Source organism: Streptopelia decaocto (assembly GCF_964273445.1).
Source record: "Streptopelia decaocto genome assembly, chromosome: 1".
In the NCBI taxonomy this organism is placed as follows: Eukaryota; Metazoa; Chordata; class Aves; order Columbiformes; family Columbidae; genus Streptopelia; species Streptopelia decaocto.
In genome coordinates, this window is record NC_138663.1 from 184,727,832 (window position 1) to 184,750,926 (window position 23,095).

The following is a 23,095-nucleotide window of genomic DNA, read 5'->3' on the forward strand; positions in this document are numbered from 1 at the left end:
TCGAATGCTTGATTCTGATGGAACAGGTGAGTTAATCCAGATAGCTGTAGCCTCAACTTGAAGAAGGCATCTCCCTCCCTGATTTTATTGGGACGTTTGTGGGTCAACTAAGCCTGGTAAAGGTAGTTTTGTGAGATGTGTGCAGGTCTTCTCTGTCTGAAAACGTCTGATCTGAACTCACATCGTCACTACTTTGGGGTTTACTCCTCAGCTTTTGCCTAAAGCCACCTTGCACAGCAGTAATGGGTGTCATATATGTTCACAGCCTGTCCTGTACTGGTGGCCACCAGTATATACAACTTTCCTTAGTAAAAATCTAAGGTCAGGGTTTATCTAGGATATTCATAGCAGCAATAACATTTATGATTTTTCATTTGTCTATTGTCTTATATTTTAAAAAATCATTGCATTGTGTGTGCTTTCTACAAGGACCTCACTGCTTTTGCTGTGGAGATGGAGCAACTCAAGTGAGTGTACAGTGGAGTCATTATCCAAAATATGGGGAAATATACACAGAAACTAGGGGGTTTGATTTTTACATTTATTTGTCACTAAGTGAATCTTGATTCAGAAATACTGAACTTTCACATGCAAGGTGTCCGTGTTGAATTTACAGGACCACCAGTTAACACTTTGTTAATCTTGGACAAAAAGCCTATTTTCTGACTAGGAAGGATTTATCTTCTTTTTTTCTTGGGGGGGACCAAAGCCCAAATCTCAAACACTGACTACATCTCCTGCAACACAGAAAGGCAGAGGATGAAGGTGCGTGTTCCCTTTCTTCCCCTCCTCCACCCTCTTTCAACAGAGCTGTTCAATAACAGTTTATGATAAAAATCACAGGAAGGTAATGTAGTGTGAAAAAATATTAATGATTAGGTTTAAAAAGAAGTCTATATATGCTATCTGAAACAACAGAGATTGGAAAATCATTGGATTTGCTTACCTCACCAAAGTAGAGTAAAACCCTTCCTCCCTTGTACTCATAGTGCTGAATGTACTGGTCTGAAGATGTCACCAACTGCAGGAAAACAAACAAACAATCAAATCAGAGCAAAAACGTAGCATAATAGGAAAACGGTTGCTACCACCCTCTATATTCCGGTTGGCTTTGTTCAGCTGTTTTCTTTATTCTGTTATCTTTCTTCCTCCCTAAAGGAGACAGTTCCTGAGAGTATGAACTTGGACAAACCTTCCCCAGCTGAGCAGGCTCCAGAACCCAAAACTCTGTAGCTACCTTTGCAGAGTGCTGTGGCCCTTCTCCCTGTCACCGTGTCCTGCTGGCAACCACCTCTTAAAGCTGTGCTTGCCTTCCCCCCTGCAAGCAGAGGACACACTGTCCTGGCATGTCACGGGACAGCAGTGACAGTGGGGACAGCAATATATGTTAACAACAGGCATGTATTTAAGTGCCTCGCTGAGCCTTGCCCTGATTTTTCTTACAAGGGACTAAGAAGACTGAACCCTTTTCACCACAAACTTTTCATTTTTTTGTATTCTGTAATTCAATGCACATTTTATGAGAACCAGAACAATGAAAATACAGCTATTCAAAAACTGGTTTTCCTTCTTTATTCTCCGGACTTTGGAAAGATTTCAAAAGACAAATTTTCTACAGGAAAAGCTATAAAAGGTTGCACAGAAAAGTGGATTTCTAACCTTGTCTAGATCTTTTGTGTCAGGCTCCAAGCCACTCAGCAGAGAGAGATCAACCAGGGACATCTTTGGTGCATTGGAACCTGTGGACCTTTAAAAGGGAGACTGTCACCTGTGAACATCTGCATTGAACACCCAGCTTGCTTTGAAGGGGTTGGCTCTTCAGGTTTGCTAACGGTGAAACAAAACTTTCTACTCCATTTAACTTTCCTAAGTGGATTTTAATTTGAAAATTAGCTGCCCATCTCATTAAGAGTCATGAGACAAAATTAGTCATCTAAACTAGTCAAATGACCATCCAAAACCCAGTTGTCTTGCCTGAGCATGTCATCTAGGCTTTCTGTATAGCTGATAGGCAGAAACAATCACCTTCAAAGGACATTTCATCCCGCCATAAAAGCACTGTTGAAGATAGGGAAGATAAGCAACACTGACAAAGTATTTGTTCTCTGTTACTTAGAGTGAAGATAGGAAATTAGTTTATCCAAGTTCTTCATGGACAAAGTCAAATTTATATCACCTTTGCTGTCAAAGATGAAAATCCTCATTGCTCTAACTTTCCATTAGGTAAATCTATTGGACTTCCAACCTTTTCTGATTTCACCTTCTCAAAAATCAGGTAGATGTGTCATTGCTGGAAAGTTAATTCGTTCTGCACTTACATAGGGTGCCTCTCCATAAGATATTCTAAATACACTTGTTGGTATTTCAGAAGCTTTTATTTTGAGACCTTCCTTTCCTCATAAGGGATGTACCAGGGTTCAGGGAAGAATTATGGTGATGTAGTCAGTGCCTTCAGTTTTTCTCCTGTGTCTTAACTGCAATAAAGGGAGTTTCACATTATTGTTTAAGCCTCACCCTAACACTCAGCAGTGTCCCACAGAACGGTGGGACAAAATCTGGGAATTAGGGTGACTCCAGTCCTCCTCTGCTATTGTTCATCCTGCTGTCTGGGAGGAGGGATAAAAACCACTGCCTCTGAGGCTTCGTCAAAAGTCAGCGGAAAATATAAATTCTACTGGGGAGCAAAACCTGTTTCTGCCACGCTGCACCTCCCTACAAGGGGAACTCAGGACAGCCACTGCATTGTCTTCTGTGACCCTTGCCAGGCTGTGAAATTGTGCAAAAGCAGTTTTATTCTGCACGGAAGGATCTATTTATCACTAGCTCTCTGGCCTTGCCTACTTCTTGATTGCCACAACAGGATATCCCTTCTGCCTCCTCTCCTTCCCCAAGTATTAGTAGACAACTTTTCTTTTTTATCAGGCCAGAGTGTGACCACAAAGGAAGCAACAGCATCTCTTCAGAAAGCAATAAAACTCTGTAAATGTGTTATTACTGTAGTCCAATTGTGTCTTCTTAAATTAAAAGGACTTTTTTCAAACTATTAGCCAGCGAGGTGCTTTAGATTTTCCCCAGATTTTTGGGGCAGAATATGCAATGGACATTTGAGGTCCATGTGAACTGTCTAAACATAATACATTGTGTGGAAACCTTTTTTCCTGCCATGGGAGAGAGGATGCAGACTCACCAGGTGTACATACTTACAGGAAATCAACAGGTTGGATGCCAAGCTTGCACATATGAAGAGGGTGACTGAGAAGAATTACAAAAAACCCACATTTCCTAATGAAGAGCTGATGTTGCAGACCTACCTGACACAGACTTTGTACTGCAGCAATTCTGCTTTACTGGGAGAGATCACGTCCCTTTTCCTTCTGCTGTGCTTATCAAACCACACTATTTCAGGCACGTGCTCAAATGCACCATTTTCCGCAGCAATCGACTCCTCATAATCATAGTTTTCATCATAGTATGCAGCTTCTGGAGGTGACAGAAATGATCAGCTATTCACAAATTTGACTGAGGACCTGGTAATTTGGCTCCTTTTTGTATAATAGTAAATACCAGTGGGCTGACATGCCATCTCTATGGGTTTTCTAAAAGTTTTCTCACTATTTCTAATTCATTCAGCATTAAAATTTTAGGGATAATTATGGTAAGAAAAACCAACAGATCTAGATAAGAATGGTGTTTAGGCTATGCATAGATACATAAAGGACTATCTCTTCTTCCAGAGGGCAGAGAGGATGATGACGACACACTTCAGGGGATGGGAAACACTGTCTTGCTCATGTGAAACAACTTGACAGGTCTCCCACAAATAATTTTAAGGCCACATGGTAAGTCCTGTATTAGCCAGGGAACTGAACTGGGCTTTCCCCTCATGGCAGCCACCAACACCATGAAAGAAGTTTGCCTCACTTTCCTCCCAGTTAAAAAAAAAAGTTACTAATAGTACTTGTGTATCTGTTAGGCATTTGCTGTACCTACAGTCATTCAGTTACTTAACTATTTAAAATTATTAATAACCTGAACAAACCAGTAGCTAGGCAGAGTTCAGAGGCATCTCTCTTTCCTTATTTCATTCACTTATTCCCACTTCCCAAGGCTGGAAATCCATTAAGTGTCATTAGCAGCTGATAAAACATGTCACCTTTGAGACCCAGTCACTTCCCTTTCACTCACCAGAGTACTTAGTGTTCCCTTCCACTTCCACCGTCAAAACCAAATCGTTAAACGTGGTGTTCTTCAGCTCAGTAGACCAGTACACTTTTAGTATCTAAGATGAACAGACAAACAGCAAACCACTAAAAATATCACTTAAAAGACGAGGGATCTACTCATTCCAGACTTCAGCAAGTGTTGATGGGACATGGGAGTGTGGAGAGAAACATCCATCTCCCAAAGACACAGACTAGTCACAGAGAGCTGTCATAGGTATAAGCAGGAGAGATCTCATGTGCAAATCACAAACCGTGTGGGACCTTTGAGATAACTCTCCATTCTCAGTCACAGAGGGGTCTTTCAAACTCCACCCACCTCTATTAGCATTGACATTTCGTGGACTTAAAAACAGGAAAGACTGTAGTCTCCGAACTTTAGAAATTTGGAGGTAGCAACACAAAAAATTAAGCCAAGGAGAGTAATTTCTCACTCTGTTTTCAAAAAGGGATTAAAAGAAATCCAGTTGGACTCTGCATTTCTCATTTACAGCTTACACTCATTGTCCCATTTCCTCTGCCGTGTACAGACAGTTGAAGTTTTCTCCCAAGTTCAAACTGCAAACCAAGGAAAACAAAAAATTAGTCTCTGCTCAGCTTTTGATCTATTGTATTCCTGCAACCTTGACGGTCTTCTATAGCTTTACCCCTGAGAACTGGAACAAGGGAAAACCTTTAGCTATGGAAGGAGTTATGACACCTCAGATCTCCTAAGATTGTTAATGTGCTGGGCTGGTGCATCTTACTCTGCCATTCTGGGGCTCAGGAGACATATTTTCCCAACTTCACTCTCTTACTGTACCCTGGATTTGACACTTTCACAGGTTGCAACACACTGAATATCAGAATATTCCCCTTCTTCCTCATTCCCTAGCAAGACTTGGGCTCCTGGCTGTTCTTCACTACTGGAAGAGATTCACATCACCAAAATCCTTGAAGAGGCAGGAAAGTGCCTCTAAAGTGTACTGCTAAGCATCTGTTGTGGGTTTTTTTAATATTATTTTTTTACAGTTAAATTATGAAAAATTATTATAAAACAGCTACATCATGATTGCTTAACGTGAGAAAACCTAGGCCATATGACCAGTGTTTCTCCTGTTTGAGGTAAAAAAGCTTGAAGCAACGGATGGCTGTGTACCTCTAGCTCTTTCTGAATCGCTCCATCAGTGTCAGTCAGAGTAATACTGTAGTCATTTTGTCTTCCAGGTGTTCCCAGTTTAACAGTCAGGTTGGTGGAAGCAGTGTTCAGTGTCTGTATGCTGTATGCTGACAGTGCTTCTAGGGCCACCACTGTGTCCTAGGTGAGAAAGAAATGCAAAAAAACCTTTAAAATTATGCCAGGTTATTACAACATGTAAGATGACATGATCAGTCACCTGCAGCTATTCCTCAGTTTAATGCTTTGTGCTGCTTTTGCTGCTCCTCTGTCTGCCTATTCCTTCCTGCACAGACTATTAGTTTCCTTTCCTAGCATTAAAATCTTAAAACCACTGGAGCTCCAACCTTTGATTATCATAAATCTTCAAAAAGACAAAGGATCTTTACTGGTTTATCACTATTTTATTTTGGCCTATTTTTTATTAATGAGCCAAAATCTTTAGTGCTTCGTACACCAAAGTGGTCCAGGATTAACTGTTACGATGCTTTCAAATATAAATGAAAAAATCTTAATGGGGTTTCCACTTTCTCCCCTCCCCTTGAAACTCCACCCGGACTGGTGGTCAGATACCTGTGTAGAGCAATATCCTCCACCGTAGTTTCTTCTTTCCGTCAGCCACGTAGCAATAGGCCTTGCATACTCCATGTCTTTCAGGAGCAAGGTTTGAAGCAATGCATAGGCGGTGGTTTCCACTGAGACTGCGTCATTGCCGTTTCCCCAGTAGCGCTGCTGCTTTGCTGCAAGAGTAATTCAGTCTTGAATCCCCTTGGTCAAGACATTTGACAAAAATTACTTCTACACAGTAGATATTTCATGTCATAGGAACCACAAAACACAGATGCTATCGTGAGAGCAACAAATCAGTTGGGAAGCAGAGATAATGGAAAAGGAAAACCACAATTTTCAATTTTGACTTATCCAGGCATCACAGTCTAATGATCCCATTGTACAGCAAAGTCCATCTGGTGGAGTAGTAGCACTGTGTCTGGTGGGCCCCAAGATACAATAGTATTAATTATGCCCATAAGTCCAGTCTTGATTAAGGAGAAGCATCTTCCCTTCGTTTAAACTGTGGCTTTTTAATCATAATGTATTTACTGAACAAATTGGGATAAATTAATATTGTCCCAGTGCAGCCACACAACCAACTCAGCATTGACCACAGCCACACACCAGGGCAGGGGGGAAGAGGTGATGTCCACCTGGAGCTGGAACAAAGCACTCAGAACTGGCGGGGGGCTTTGAAAGCAGGTAGGCTGGAAAATACACCTTCTCTCTTGATCACAGATTGAGTCTGGACTAGTCCTGTATGTAGCTGCTCCTTCCTATTTACCCATCAGAAGTTTCTTTATTCTCAACTGGCTTGAACCTTTTTTGTTTGGTTGAATTTTTTTAATGCACTGCAGGGGTGTGGAAACTTTGGTAGGCAGCAAAGGAAACAGAAAAGGTAAATGGCTGTTTACCATGGTATCAGATAAGATCATGATCCAAACTTTACAATGCTAAGTTATTACTTTATAGTAATATTAAATATAAAAATTACATAGTACAATTTCATCATGGAAATATTTGATGATGTAATTTAAATAATTAAGTATATTACATGTATACATACACACTTCTATAAAATTAAGTGATCTTCATTTACTTGGATTTGTTTCATTCATATAGGACTGCTCAAAGTGTGTTAATTAGAAAAAGTGCTTTCTAACTGAATGTTTAAGAATGGTTACCAGTACCTGCATCAAGAACAGAACAGCCCCTTAATTTTTCTTTTGCAAACTTGGCTTCTTCACTATCAGAATTCACAAGTGTCAGAGCATAAGCAGTGATAGCTGTAGAATAGCAGTCAGTATTTTTTGACAGTTGATTTTTCATATAAGCCACTGCTCTTCTAATCACTTGTGCCTGTGAAAACAGAATGGATCCATTTGAAAAGGTCATTCAGACCTCTGAACTGTTACTGCTGGTAAGAGTATCAGATAACTAGAATACCTCACTTTAGTAATTTTTGATACAATTTAATAATTTTTGCTTAGTGATTAATGCCATTGGCAATGGAGTGCGTAACTCGGAACATCTTGTTGTACATTAGGCCACGGCATCTTTTCCTATACACCAGACTTTTACTTCATTTGCAGTACTTTAAGACATTAGGGTGGACATACCATTGTGCAGTAACCTTCAGAATTAAAGATAAACAGCCAGGCTTCCTACCACATCAGGTGACTCGTAGACCTGTAGAGTATGTTGCAGTGCTATAGTGACAAAGGCTGTCAAAGCCAAATCCTCTTCTGCTGACCCAATGCCACCCTGAAAATGAAAAATAAAAAGGAAAATTTAAATGCACATGTAAATGCTTATGATCAAATTTAGAAAATCACTTTTCATGAACTCAGGAACCTTCTTGTCAAACCATCTGACCACAGACCGCATAGTTTTTCCCTTTAATTATGCTCAATAACTTGTGTCCACTTAAAGTCTATCTACCACAATAACAGGCAGTTTGCATTAAACAATGTTAAGAGATTAGGAATCCACTATGCCACTGAGCTGGTAATAAAGTATTTAATTATTTAACATAATTAAAAATCTATATTTTCTCATTAGAATATTCATGGCTTCAATTTCCAAGCATTTCCTATAGACCAAAGAGCCCTCTATCACCCATAACTTTTCTTCTGTAAAGGTGTTAATACACCATTACTAGATCATTTCTGATTCCACTTCTTGATAAACTGAAGACAGTGCCCTCATTAGCTTTATTTCCTGATGATCTGCATTTCCATTCCTGATCTTCTTTAAATTCTTTTCCTCATGCTCTCCTTTGACAACAATCTTAGGATATTCAACAACCTTTGACAACAACCTTCTCCTTCACTCAGTCACAAATGTTTATTCTTAGGAGAAGGACAGGTCATTTGCTTGAAAAGAGTGAAGTTGCAGTAGAAAACTACCATGCAAAGCTCCTGAAGCAAATGCAGAATAGAAGGCAAGAATCTCAGCATGACCACAGGTCAAAAAAAAAGCTTTGGCCAGTTTTAGAGGTTTGTGGGGCTTTTGTTTTGTTTGTTTCGTTTTGGTTTGTTTGTTTGTTTTTCCCCAACAGTGCTACATCAACTGTGGAACTGGTTTTGAAGGTGAAAGCCTCACTAGTGATTTGACAAAGATCATTAACAAAATTAGTATTATTTTCCATATAAGATCACTACAAAGGTATCTGCATTTTTAATGAATTTTGGAAGATGCACATTTTCATATCCTAGATGCATGGACAGTGTAACAATTTCATGTTTCTGGACACTTGCAGAGGATGGGTAGGCTAATATATGCAACTGGAAATTCAGATTAGGCATTAAGATTTTTTTTTCACTGTGGCAGTGGTTAAGTACTGAAACAGGTTACACAGAGATACTGTGGGATCGCCATCCTTGGAGGTACTCAAGACTCAGCTGGACATGGCCCTGTGCAACCTGATCTAACTAGACCTCTTCTAAACAGGGGTTGGACTAGACCACCTCTGGAAGTCCCTTCAAAACTAAATTATGATTCTATGGCTCTATTGTCTTTGCCAACAAAAGGCATAAATTTTTACCAAGCTGTGGCTGACGCACTCTGCCCCCCCGCTCCTTGAGAGCAACAGAAACTTCTAGGCTGATGGACCATTATGGTCCCCTTGGTCTCATTGGCCTTTGACTAATGAGACACCTTGGTTGAGAGAAGTTTCTGGACAACTACCATAAGTGGCCACAGCTCAGATTCAACGAGGGTATAAATGGACCCTAGTAGAAACCCTTTTGAGTTGGTCTTCCTTGGAGCAGTGGGTATGCAGTAGAAGACTCACCTTCTTGGACTTGCCATCTGAGGAGCATTCCCTAGGGGCTGAGACACCTTATCGACCTGGTAAATGATCTGGATACCCTCGAGAGTCCTCACTTTCACACGGAAATGCACATTTTTGAACTCTAGAGTTTTGGGATCTGACCCCCTTGAGTTCGAGTCAGTTGTGTAGTAATTGAAGTCCCAACCAACATCTGGACCTGTGTTGTATAACGTTACTGGAGTGCTGAACATTTTTTAATAAACCCTATTTGTAGTTGTTTTCTGTTAAACATCTCTGGTTAGAATAACATCTGTTTGGAGCTTGTTGTCTGCCTAAATTGACTTTTGGGTTGCCTCTGTGACACAAGCGCAAAGATCTCAGAACTAATTTTCTAAGCACTCCAGAGGCATAGGTCAGCTGTAAAATTTTTTAAGGATCAAATGATAAAGGAGATGGAGTGCTAGCTATTCATCTCTGACATAACAGATGTTTTAACAAATTCATTTTACATTACAGGTTTCTTTAGTTACTTTTCTTGTTACTCAACAACTCACAATATTCTTTTCAATCCCTATCAGCCCTAAATGTGCAACAGATTCTTGTAAATACAGATGACCCACCTGCATAGTCCTGTCATATACTGGGTGATGGTCATGGAATGAATCATCTGGCTGCTGTTGATTAGTCAAGTAGGAAATTGAGTTGCGTATGTGACTGTCTTGGACACTAATGTAATATTTGCTCCTTGTGAGTACTTTAACAATAAAGGCTGTTAACCTGCACAAAAGAAAATGTTCCAAACTTGTGCTGACATATACTTATAGAAGAGAATATTGACAGAAAAAGAAACATACTAATTTTGTACATAGACTCCAATATAGTGCACTGACTGGAACCTAGTGAGTTACCACGCGACATCAGTGTGAACATCTCTGCTCTGTGGCAAATGCAAAATAATCAGTGGCTCAGTATAAGTCTCCTTCAGCAAGGACTAAACGTGCTCAGATACTTACATGGCTGCCTATCCATGGTAAAAGTATATAGGCCACAACATGCCCACCAGATTTTGAAAATCCATGCCCCCCTGCCCGCCTGGAACACTTCTAATGCATTAAATGATAATAGAGGTATTTTGGAAAAAAAATAAAAGAAACCAGAACAAAAAAAGCCACAAACCCAAAACACACATATACACATACAAACACTCTCCCACCCCCCAACGAAAAAACAAACCACAACACATCCCCCCCAAAAAACCAACCAAAACCAAAAAAACCCAAAAGAGAACTGAAAAATACACGTACCATATACTACTGGGTGTTTTCTTAAATGCTCCGTAGGAACCATCCACCTTCTGAAACTCAAGTAGTCTAGTATAACCTGCATGAACAAGACAGCACATAACTGTTCAGAGAATACACATATTTATTGGGCATTTTCATATATCATATTAACATGGACATGTTCAGTATTGAGTCATGGAAGAGTACATGGAGGTGTTCACTAGTACATGAAGGAGAAGGTGACTGGGTCAGCAGGCCTTTGATGCAGAAAAAGCACTAGGTGTGGAAGGTATTCTGTCTTGTTTGACTTAATTCAGGAGAATAAACTGAAAACTGCAGATGTCTGTAGTTACAAAGCATTTTCCGTGTAGTGAATCTTGCGAAACTTATTTCCCATCATTGACAACTTTTCAAACCATTGACTATATAGTACATGGAATAAACACATAACTTCATCCCTTGGGTTAGACATAGGCTTAGAAGTCATGAGTTACGGCCTCTGTTCTTGACTGCTGTTACCTTGACACAGTCAGTATCACAGCCACGTAACCCATTTTCTACGCTGGTGAACTTCGATAAGAATCAGTAAAAGCATAAATTGGGACTAAATGCTGCAGATAATACCAAATACTAATCAGCAGGGTATCATGTCACTTCAGGCAATGTTAGATAAAAAGGCAAAGACTTCCATTCAGCAACTGGTACTATGTTTTTAATTTCTATTTATACTCCTATTTTTCACTGATGAAATGTGTGTCCCTTGTTGCCTGGTGCATTATTTTGCCTTATGCCATGTGCACAGCACTACAGTTAGAAAGATCAGCTGTGCCTGCTACAATACTGCTAAATCTTGGGCTCTGTGTTGGTGCCTGTGAGCTGGAATGCTCCTTGGGTTGGTCCAAGGCTGTTGGAGTCATTCTAGCTCATGGAAGTGCATGCAGGAGTGTGGAAGAGAAAGTGTCAAAATATTTATTATCGTTGGGAGTTTCTTTAGTGATAGTCCTCTTGGCAACTACAGACATCTCCAGCAGAGAAGTCTACATCCCAGCTGGACATCCTAAGCACATTTTTAGGGCATGATTCATCTTGATCTGTTTTGCTCATCTACATTAGGAGGAAATGATAAACTGGCCTTTGCTGTCCATTTACTCTGGGAAGAGTTGACATTGATCAGCTCAGGTTTTGCTTTCTGCTTCTAAATTAGGTAACAGAGAGGGTGGAGTGTGAGTGCCGATACTGTACAATGTCAGGTGTAAGCAATTAGTCATCTAAATCCTCCACAACAGTTCTGTTTCTCTTGTCTGTCTGCAGATTGTCAGAGGCATTTCTGTGTGGCTGTGTTAAGGCAATGTTCACTCCTTGGGCAAGTAGCAATAGTTGGTGTGCAATGCAAAAGGGTAACAGTCCTGTTTGGTTGATTGGTTGATTGGTTTGGTTCTGCATACCTTTTTCAATCATGCTAATGGCTTCATCCTTCTTTTCAGGATCAAAGTTCGCCCATTGCTCACTGGCATCCAAGTACTCAATAGCATAGACTGCAGGGGCCATTTTCACCATTGTTTGCTCTGCACAGCCCGTGGGCACTTGAATGAGTTTCTCAACCCCAGTGAGACTAAGACAATTTTCAATAGGCTGGTCCATAATATTTCCTGTTGTATAAAACAAAAGCCATAATGTATTTAAAGCTGTCTGGTATAACATGAAGAAAGGTGTTAGTAACCGTAGGTTGACACTCCAGCGTGGCCTGATAGTTTTTATTATTAAATGCTGTTTTCTGCTACTTTGTAAGGTTGGAGAAGGACGAGTTGCCAGCCCCCCTGGGGAACACTGGAGAATGGAGGCTGGGGCAGAGAAGGATCATGAAGGAGAGTCCTGAGGCTACTGGAGGCAGGGAAACAAAGAGAGGAGGAAAGACTGGGTCTTCAGGTTTGGGCTGAAAAATTCTTGTCAAACCAGCCTTGATCTGCCCACAGAGGCCAAAAAGATCGTTCCTTAATCACACCAAACATTTTGTGTACATGTCAGCGCCCTGCCCCCCTGCCATGCAGTTTTCTCATTTGATGAATTCAAGCATCCTTATACTTTAGAACAGGGATTTGAAATGGAAGGCAACAATTTTTGTGTCAAGAATGTATTATTTTACATTTTCTGGGGAAAAAAAATATTTTTATCTTTAATAAGAGTACTTGTTAGTAGATACTTTAAAAATATATATGTGTATATATATGTATACAATAATTTGATTTAATGAATATATGATTGCATGTATCTTCTCTAGAAAAACAGAACTTTTCAGAACTTACACATCAGAGTCTGATATCCTTATTTCTGAAGAATAAGGCAGATTTCTACAAAACTTCATGCAGTGTGAGGTTACTAGAAAAGGAGGTTTCTTTTCTCCTCCATCCTTCCCATAAGTTAGCCTGGACACAGTGAGGCAGGATGGACTGCATAAAGCAATTATATCCAATATAAGTGAGAAGAAGTAATTAGGAAAGTTACTGGATCAGCCTGATGCTGTTTTGTTTTATGACCTGTGCATGCAGCCCAGACCATTTGAGCCATGACAGAAAAACTAGGAGGGAATGGAGAATCTGTGTTCAGAAATGAGCAGAAAAAGGTGCATGTCTCTTGTCACCTATGGAAAAACTATTGCAGAAAAATTATTGCAAAAAAATTATGTTTACCTTTCAGGCTAACAAACACATGACTATCAGAACCTGGTACCATATCAGATGGTCTGTTCAGGTCAAGTGTCTGGGACTTCACTGTAAATAAATAATAAACAGAGGTCTACATTCAAACTCTTTAAACATAAAAACATACTGTGTCATTTTAGAACATGCTTATTAAACATCTCACAGTTGGTGGCAATTGTGACAGAGATGTCATCAGACATGTTGAAAGGCAATTTATGAAAAGAAATACATTTATCTTTCTTAAATTGATTTGATTTTCCATCATTCATAATATTTTTTGGCTTGAAATAAGGCTGATTTTTAATGCCTTTTAAGACACATTAGTCTACGAAATGGATGTGTCCTTAATATTTAAAGAACGCTGCTTTGAAACACAGACATAATACAAATCAATTCTAAACATAGAGAATGAAAGGATTTTTATTTTCTGAGTCTTTTGCTATGTATTGGTTGAAGAGATTTTATAACAAGTTTTGGTCAATTAAAGCAAAGTTTGTACTTTGATAAGTATTTCACTGAACTCATCAGATGTTGACACTAGGCTTTACAACCTGTCTCTATGCCAAACCTCATCTGTATCTAATGCTTTTGGGTAACTTACAGTCACTATTGATGCAAATGGTCTTTTCTTCTCTCTGTAAAACACCTTCAGCCTGTACAATTGAGGAAAGAGAAGTCAAAACTTTTGCAAGCACTCACACCTGAAATTAAGCTGCGTGAAAACTGTGATCTCTGCCCTTGCACTAGACCAGCAGATTGGCAGAAATAGGTTATTGTGGAGTGAGATTCCTCTCCAGGTGAAAATAAAACTTGAAATCAGAATTTCAGTCTTCCAGTTTAAATGCTAGTGAATTCTACTGACTTTTTTTGTTATTATTGACACATTCCCTGGATGAAATTTCTTTAACCAAAAATAACCCAGGAAAATTAAACTTCAGAGTTTATTCTCAGCTTTGTAAGCCGTGCAAGTTGAGTTCACAGGTGGACTCGCTTTTATAAACCTCTCATTTATGAAATCCACCAAGTTCTCAGTTCATCTTCTTGGTAAAACTGAAACTTTTCTTTCCTTCTTATTTCCATTCATTCTTCTCCCAACAGTCTATATTTTAATAAGCTATTTTTATGGACACATTTAGTATTTTAGTGTAGCACCGAACTCTGAGACAGTGTCTATCCCTAGAAAAGTTACGGCATGTGGCAAAAGTAATTTTTAGTAAAAAGCTCTTATTTTTCATCATTTTGAAAGAGAATGAATGTATTAAATAATCAATAAAACATCTTTGTTTTCCTGTATTTGTTTTACTTATGCAATTGTTAAGCTTTGAATAAGGAATAACATAAGTTTAAAGTTTATGTCTAGCAGAGACTGTTTCCTTCTCAGAATATTCCTAGACAAACATCAATCTTCTCTTCATAAGGGAAAAAGACTTTTTATAAATACTGATGAAGCAGATGGAAATTTAAGATTAAGAGTTGAGCACTGACTGTATAAAGGAAGTTGTTGCTATGTGATGAGTAAAATGTTGCCTTTTTGCTTTGCAGAACAATTCTTTCCACGTGCACTACTCACAAACCAATCACTGGGTTTAATTTCTTCCCCATGCTATAGCTCAGTCCTTGCTGAGAAACAGGTATCCTGACATTGCTTCCAGCCTTATGTTTTTAGCGTTTCACTCCCTCCATGAGAGCTCCACATACAGTGAATATTATATTTGAGGAGAAACACAGTATTCGTGACATGCCTGTTCTCAACTAGTTATACCTACCACAACATTGAGGTTCTTCCTAATGCTGTCACTGTGCCCAGTAACTGTGTCAAGAGCAATGATAGTAATTGGAATTTCCCCCACAGTCAGAGGGACAACTGAGAAGTAGGCTGGTGTTGCAGAGTTCCCCTTGGCCACCAACGTCAACCTCACAGGCTTCTCCTTCGCCTCTGCGGTGCACAGCCCTTTCGCTGCCTCCATCATCACTGTAACCTGCGGGGACAAGGCAATGCCTGACATCAGACTTCATTCTCCACCTCCACCAAGTCTACATGAGAATGGGAAATGAGAAATGTGTATAACAGGAGACTAGCTTTGCTTAAAATGGAAATAGCAGCACAGACATTTTGCAAGGCAGAAAGTGTTTTTTCAGTTTGCTCCCCTGAATTTACTATTCTCCATTTATAAAATGGGAATACTTTCTCACCAAGAGGTGATCAAATGCTGACACAGCTTGTTCAAAGAGTTTGTGGAGTCTCTGTCCTTCCAGGTACTCCATCTCTGACTGGACAAGGCCCTGAACAACTTGCTGTAAATGGACATGCTCTGAGCAGCAGGTTGGACTAGAGATCACTGAAAGTCTCTGCCAACCTAAATTATTCTATGACCCTATTAACATTCATCTACATTGACTAGGGCTGTGAAAGTAAATCAGGTAGTATTTCTTTGTTACACTGAATTTGCCATATGGTTTTGGTCTGTCCCTGACCCATAGGGAGATAAGAAGGATAGTACATTGTTACATATTCCAGCTCTACACCATTCAACACAGTTCAGAAGATGCTGGTGAAGCAGAGCTGAGAAATGCGAAGGGATGAAAAAAGAGCATCAGCCTGAGAATGGTGGAGTCCCTAAGCCCAGTGACAACAGTGGCCATATGCAGAGCTGGATGGGTCTCAAATGCAGACAAAAAGTGGCTTTGCATTGTATGCAGAGTGAATTTTCTGGCTAATATATCAGATTGTGTGCTAATGATTTAGCTCTGTATCTTGTGTACCTCTGCTCGACAGCTGAGTGTAGCCCGGATTGTCAAACAGCAAAAGAGTACCTGGCTGTGTAATATGGTAAAATAAATGTTCTATTTGGCAAGCTTGATTAGCAAGTAGAATTGGGGAGAATTCTTGGGGAGACTTTAAAAATGGGAGTGTAGTGTCTGGGTTGTAGGAGGGCACTGAAAGGTGGCTGGGTCATTTACATTAAATTACTACATAGCTATATATTTATCTAGCTTGATGTGTATAGCACAGTAGTTCATGGTAACACTACCTGGAGATCATTGGGCAGATAGTTGTACACCACTGCTTTTATTTCTAGTTGTTCATGTCGTCTGACTGAGTATGGTAATCTCAGGGATACAAAAAAGTCTTTGAAAACTGCAAAGGTGTGGGGATTAGCTATGCAGAAACCTGAGATAAGAAAAACAAAATGAAACAAAACAGAGCTGAGAATTAAACGCTTATCATCAGTTGATAAACAGTTAGGTGTCTAGTCAAAACTTCCTTGCAAAAGCCATTTTTAAAACATAATGATCATTCCTTGCTTTCTATAAATGAACTCCATGCCCATCACTGCACCCCTTGGATGAGCCTCCCTTTCTGAAGGGGAGTGGGCAGTACCAGGTGGACCTTTTGTCCCCTCTGTGTGGTCCTGGCCAATGCCCAGAAGCCCCCATGGAGCAGCACCTGGCAACCTGGGCTCTCTGGTGTCCAGCCCTTGCTGATCCTCTGCTGGTCTCTTGGAGCTCTTCTCTTCCCTGGTTTACTAGAGGTCAAGGACTTTTATGCTTCTATGAGATGGCGAGAACTCGCTCGCTCCCAGAAATATTCAACTAAAACTAATGTTATTACTGCTAACTTTCTTGTGGCTTCCTGGCCATGTGGAAGCTAAAGTGAGATGGTTTCTTGATTGTATAATCCATCTTCCTTCAGAGGCTACTTCGTGTTGTTTTTTTCTAAATACGTATCTATCCATTAAATTCTAGCTGGGCTTTAACATGGCATAAAAGAAAGGAGTAAATATCATGATCAAAACACTTGATGTTTTTCTGTACAGACTGTCTCACTCTGTCAACCTAACATTATATCTCTGTTTTAAAAAATATATATTGTCATCCATAGAAAGAAACCAAATAAAATACCCTATACTTATACCTTTTTGGGGAGATATGCTTATTGCTTGGACTTCCCAGGTAGTTATAGAGTCAGGAGCAAAGTTTTGTACACTAAGAAATACAAAACAAAATGTATTAGGAAGGACATATAAAATGTAAACATTGTCATTTGCTGAATTTTGAGTATTGTAAGGGGAAAAATAATTCCCTCTGTTGTGAACACAAAGCACTTCCAAATATTCTGAAGTCCTCTGTATCAGATAACACATAATGTTGATATTGATATACATTTTAGAGTACAAATTTAGACATATTCACCTAGTGAGGTAATACAGTACCTATGGTTTCCAGGGTTTTTCACTTCTTCAAAATTCCACCACCAGCTCTCAGGAAAATAAGTGCGCAAGTTGACAGAGAATTCATCAAACACTTCTTCATAATCATCATAGTCTGAAAAACAAAAGTGGGGTTTCTGTTCTGAAGTCTTTGGCTGCTGGCCTTACACTGTCTTGCAGGGAGTCAGTTTGTCAGAGAGAAAGCAGCATGAAAAATACTCTGAATGTAAAGACTTCATCTGGGTTTCACCTTGTGCATTAAAAAAAAAAGCTGAAAAAAGAGAAGGAGTGATCGAAGATTATAATTGAACAAAAGGATAATTCTTTTTTCCAGGTTCAATAATTATAAGTTGCCAAGCAAGAAAATACTTCATTTTAACAATGTGTGGCAAAGATGTTCCCACCCTCCCATTTTTGTGACAGTGTGTGAAAAGGGAGCTCTGAGAAAAATGGTAGCAGAAATTACACTTTGAATATGGTCATTTTCAACATGAAATACTTCCCCTCCCCCCACCCCCTGTGTGTGACATGAGCTCCTGTGTGATCAGAGAAAGACTTTGGGGAGAAGAAAGGAAGAAAGCAATAAAATTGATTGTGGCTGAAGTGGCCTCTTCTCATCAGGTGGTGTTTTGGAGATATTCGGGTGTTAAACAGTAGTACCACTAATAAAATCGTCATGAATAGTCATGAATCTGAGATCACTTGGACCCCTGAATGGAGACAACCACCCTCCTCTCTGCTCTGCCATTCCCAGCCTCCTGGGGTGCAGGTAGGGGCCAACAACCCCTCCATAAACCTGTCCTGGGTTCAAAGCTGGTTAACCAAATCCTTTTCTCACCCCAAAGAGTTATTCCACCCCACTCCCACTTTCACAGTGCACAGTTGTGAAGATGCAACGATGTGTGGATGATGCAGTATACCAGGGCTCACTGAAATGGTGATGTGAAATCTTCCCCCCCGCCGGCCCCACAGCATTAAATGCTCGTTAACCCTCCCTTGCCACCATGTGAAGGGTATTTTTCTTCAGACAGTTGCATGCCCCCGTTCTTTACATCGTGCCAAGCCCACTCTGATTATCTTCCTCCCCGCGTTCCTGAGGGCTGTGGCGTTCTCGCAGCACTCCTGGAAGGCTTTCCTGCATTCAGGGGAGCCATTCACCCTTGTTAGCCTCTTCTCACAAGAAAACCTCATGGGAATTGGTTTCATGCCATCTTCACAGCATTTTTGTAGATCAGTGTTTCGATATTTGCTGGCTGCAATATAATTGAAATCCAGAATTAATGCTGTGGAAGTTACAGTAAACATAAAGGTGTTCATCATGCTAATTCCTGTCATTCATTGCAGTTAATGTTAATTGTTATTGCAACAGTCTACCTTCAGCTGCGGACCTGTTCTCCATTCAAAAAACAGTCCACAAACACAGGAGGAAAGCATGGGCATTCTATTCTATTCTATTCTATTCTATTCTATTCTATTCTATTCTATTCTATTCTATTCTATTCTATTCTATTCTATTCTATTCTATTCTATTCTATTCTATTCTATTCCATTCTATTCCATTCCATTCCATTCCATTCCATTCCATTCTATTCTATTCTATTCTATTCTATTCTATTCTATTCTATTCTATTCTATTCTATTCTATTCTATTCTATTCTATTCTATTCTATTCTATTCTATTCTATTCTTATTCTATTCTATTCTATTCTATTCTATTCTATTCTATTCTATTCTATTCTATTCTATTCTATTCTATTCCCATTCCACTCCTTTCTCTTCAAATTCAGACTGAATTAAAAACACCTCCTTGGCAGACTAGACTTAGACATCTTGATATAAATAGCCATGACAGTGTGGCAGTGTTCTTATTCTTGAATAAATAAAAAATAAGGAAGATCCCAGCTTCAGGCCTTCATGTCTTCTGGCAAGGAAATACCAATTTGTGTAAACTTTTTTGTTTTTTTTTAAATTTATTCCAAATACTGCACTAGCTCTTCTCTTAATTGGAGCACAAAGTACCAAAGCTGGCACAGTTTCAAAGCATACTGTCAAGAAAAAAATAGGATCTATAAAATATTTTCTGTCAGTAGAAATAATTTTGAAAAACTTAAAATTTTGACTGATTCCATGACATGTAGTAGAAGTGCTTCACATTTGCGATTACAAAATGGTGAATTAGTTTCCATTTGCAGACAGGCCACTCTTTGGTTTTGTAGTTTGGGTAGTTTTGACAGATATGATGCATCAGGTCAAATTTTAGTATACACTTTTGTGATAGGCTCTGGCACTTAATGAAAGACTTGGAATTATGAATATGTTGGTATCCTTCACTATGCTATCAGCTCTTGCCCCCTATATCTAAGCCAGTTCCCTTTGCCTCCCGCAGCTAAGCCTTTCAGGCCACCCAGATGAACAGACATACCAATTCCTGACATTTTCTTCTGAAAATCCAAAGATCGCTTCTGCCTTCTGGTAACCTGGAGGCAGCTATAGCCTGGGAAAGCAGAAGAGAAGAGCTTGGTCATGATACTAAGACAGTAACAGCCTGATCATTCAGGTCATTCATGGGAGAACCATCTCAGGACCCATCTCATTCACAGAAGATCCACATTTGCTAAGTCAGCTTCCAGCCCTGGCCAACTGCTGCCCACCTAGCTGAGCTGGGCACCAAGAGACCAGCAGCCACAATCTGGACAATTTGGGCGGCCAGCGCTCACTGGAAGAACAGAAGAAGAAAAATCCACAGGCAAGGGAGATCTTACAACATCAGGATAAAATATTGCTGATTTTTAAATAACCAACCTCCCCAGATCTATAGTGGTCTTGCAGAAACACCTAAACTAAAGGGCAGATCGCACTTACCTTCCCGAGCATTTGATTTAATCGTATTTGATAAAAAGGCCAGACCAACATCAGTAAAAACTTGAACACTATCTGCACCACCACCTGCAGAACATCCAAGATCATACGATTTCATAGCATTAAATACCTGCCAAATAAAAGAGCATGGATGGACTGTACACACTTGCAAAAGGTTTTTTTTTTTAATACATATTAAAAAAGTTCTTGTAGCCTTTGACTCACAGAAACAAGACAAGCTAGTGGTACAAGCTGCATTTGGGAACTGAGATTAAATCTGAGGGATGCTTTAGTTAGGGAATGCTTTCAAGTAATGCTTTTCTAATTAACAAATTTGTCTGCTGTAGCATGGAAATCCCTATCTTAAATATATCATTCATTTTAAACAGATCCTAAATTGCAAAGCAAAAACATTTTCAAGTTTAGCAAAGCTGTGATTAAGCAATTAATAGTAATTAATTAAATTTTGATCCTCTCATTAGTAACGGAAAATTTTGTTTAAATAGTAGATGTGGTCTTTTTAGATATATCTTACATTTTTGGCTGTAAGCTTGTTTTTCTTGTTCAGGATAAAAACTGCTTTATCAACTGCAGCCAAGGCAACTGCTCCCGCATGGTCCGTTTCAATCAGTAAATTGATGCTTTCTGTTGGTTTGTATATCTCTTTTTCTGTTGTCACTTTAATCTAAATAGAAAAGATTGAAACAAAAATGTCACATTTGTTAATAAAAGACCCTGCGGGCAGGGAATACTGTCAGCCCTGACTGTCAGCAGTCAGAAGCTGAGGGATGTTCCCGTTTTGTGGTGTTTCTGCCTGGGATCCTGGCTTTTGGAAGATACAGAAGCAGATATCTCCCACTGTAGGACAATGTGGGGGTTGAAAGGTGTGTCTGTGCAGGACATTGGATGCTGCCTTTCAATGACACTTAAGCACCAATGGGAATTAAAGAAGTGTAAAGGCTTGCTGAACCAGAGCCTTCAGTATCACTTCATTATTTTCTAGTGGAAACAAAATCACCATGAAATACAGTGAAAGACTAATTAACATAGAAAGCTGACTAACTTAAAACAGTCTGTGGTAGTACTACCTCCTTGCCATCTCACACTTGGTTTTTTCAACATGACAGATTTCAGATCTGGTGCATATCTGGTGCATATCTGATGAAGACACTTCTACAGTTTAAGAAGAAATATCCATGCTGATTATGAGATTAATAGGAAGTTATCAATGGAAACACCAACTTGAATGTTCCCGGGTTTTGTCATCTTATGAATAAAGAATTGGCTTGTGTATTAAGCTAGATATTTTTTTTTTCCCTGAATCTTTTTCCCAATGGAGTTTTAGCTTCTTTTTCCAAAACATTTTCAGGAGTGAAAAGATCATTTAATATAATGTTTCTCTGTGGATTTGTAATATAGAGACACTTCCAGAGGGGGATTTATCTGTATGAAGCCCTATTTTTCACCTCTTTGAGGCACAACATGTCCTATGGAAGAAGGCTATCTCTGCCATCACTCCTGGGAGCCTTTCCTAGCTATAACTTATAGCAAGAATCCTGATGACTCCCTTTTTCAATAAAAATCAAAATTTCCATCATGTCTTTCACTTTTTAACCACAGGCTTGCACTCGCTCTGCTGATATCTCATGTTTTTATTTTTATTTTAGAATACAATAACATAAGCTACTTGCTTGAAAGTACCTTTCCTTCACAGACGTCCATAACATCCACCCAGACAGAATCAGCAACAATCTCTTGACGGCCTTCATTAGCAATGAAGTAGTAAGCTAAAAAGCGAAAGGCAGGCACCATCTTCTCAGTGATTTTAAGGTTTATTATTTTGTTTGAGGAGGGGACCCTTCCCAGAAGCTCCGTTTGTCCCTTTGCCACAACCTGCAAGGCAAAAACAGACAGAAAACTAGTATTTTGAATACACACCATACTGGGCATTATGTTGCACAACTTTGTATACATACATAGAATTTTCTGAGGCCATTTATATGTAAAATTTATTCTCTTCTAATGGCACTTATTCATTTCAATTCCCAACATGCAAACCGGTAGCCTGGATGAGACTAGCACACAGTGCCCCTAACACAGGAGTGTGGTGGTAAGCCTCCACTGCACCCATCCTGCGGCCCAGGTTTAAATACGAATCTGCCTCCCTCCACCAAGTCTTACAGCTTGATAAGGGAATCCCTGATAACATTATTGGTTTTGTCTTCTACAATAACAGGTCATCGCCCCCAGGATGGTACCAGCTTTATTTGATCTGTCATCAGTACTGAATCTTTGAGATGGTGTGGAGGGGTTGGAGCAGGAGGTTTCACTCAGAAAGTATTATTCAGGATAAAGTATCACAGACTGGCCTTTAACTGATTTCAGCCCATATTGCACTATTTAATTCCTTTCTTCCAATTTTATGCTAATAATATTCACAGCTTGTCAGAGGAGTGGAGAACGGACACAGGGGCAGGACTGATAGTGCTCTTCCCTGAACAAAACACATGCAGCTTTCCTAAGCACACAGTAAATGTGCTTCAGGAAGAAACAAATCCATGGTCTGAAACAAAGCCTGGTCTGAAATCCTCACTGCCTTCACTTGGGTGACCAAAGTCTGGGAGAGAGCCTCACTGCTGAGGATCTTCCCCATCCTCCCACCCACCCTGCCTGCCCAGCACTGCGCCTTCCCAGAGCCTGACAGCAGCAATTCCAACCCTCTGCTATGTCATCCCAATAAAATAAAACCCAAACATTAACTCCTAGGGATACTATTATTCCAATATACCAGAGTCCGGTTAAAAATAAATGGGAAGGGGTGCCCATGGTGCTTATCATCCT

General features: G+C 39.7%; 1 protein-coding gene across 1 annotated transcript in view; it reads right to left on the minus strand.

Moving 5' to 3' along the window:
- LOC309435248 (complement C4-A-like) overlaps positions 1-23,095 on the minus strand; it is a gene marked incomplete at its 3' end in the record, with an annotated part of 48,619 nt that overhangs the window by 7,356 nt on the left and 18,168 nt on the right. The window contains exons 13-35 of the mRNA XM_082043288.1: positions 21,956-22,147; positions 20,790-20,939; positions 20,258-20,384; positions 19,818-19,889; positions 18,448-18,648; positions 17,399-17,510; positions 17,101-17,171; positions 16,217-16,356; positions 14,951-15,163; positions 13,786-13,837; positions 13,173-13,253; positions 11,931-12,134; positions 10,507-10,582; positions 9,823-9,979; positions 7,597-7,692; positions 7,119-7,287; positions 5,950-6,116; positions 5,359-5,517; positions 4,719-4,778; positions 4,186-4,279; positions 3,312-3,480; positions 1,660-1,747; positions 947-1,021 (exon numbers count right to left, since the gene is read on the minus strand). Of these exons, the coding sequence (XP_081899414.1) occupies positions 947-1,021; positions 1,660-1,747; positions 3,312-3,480; positions 4,186-4,279; positions 4,719-4,778; positions 5,359-5,517; positions 5,950-6,116; positions 7,119-7,287; positions 7,597-7,692; positions 9,823-9,979; positions 10,507-10,582; positions 11,931-12,134; positions 13,173-13,253; positions 13,786-13,837; positions 14,951-15,163; positions 16,217-16,356; positions 17,101-17,171; positions 17,399-17,510; positions 18,448-18,648; positions 19,818-19,889; positions 20,258-20,384; positions 20,790-20,939; positions 21,956-22,147 (2,925 nt within the window). The remainder of the gene's footprint in view (positions 1-946; positions 1,022-1,659; positions 1,748-3,311; positions 3,481-4,185; positions 4,280-4,718; positions 4,779-5,358; positions 5,518-5,949; positions 6,117-7,118; positions 7,288-7,596; positions 7,693-9,822; positions 9,980-10,506; positions 10,583-11,930; positions 12,135-13,172; positions 13,254-13,785; positions 13,838-14,950; positions 15,164-16,216; positions 16,357-17,100; positions 17,172-17,398; positions 17,511-18,447; positions 18,649-19,817; positions 19,890-20,257; positions 20,385-20,789; positions 20,940-21,955; positions 22,148-23,095) is intronic.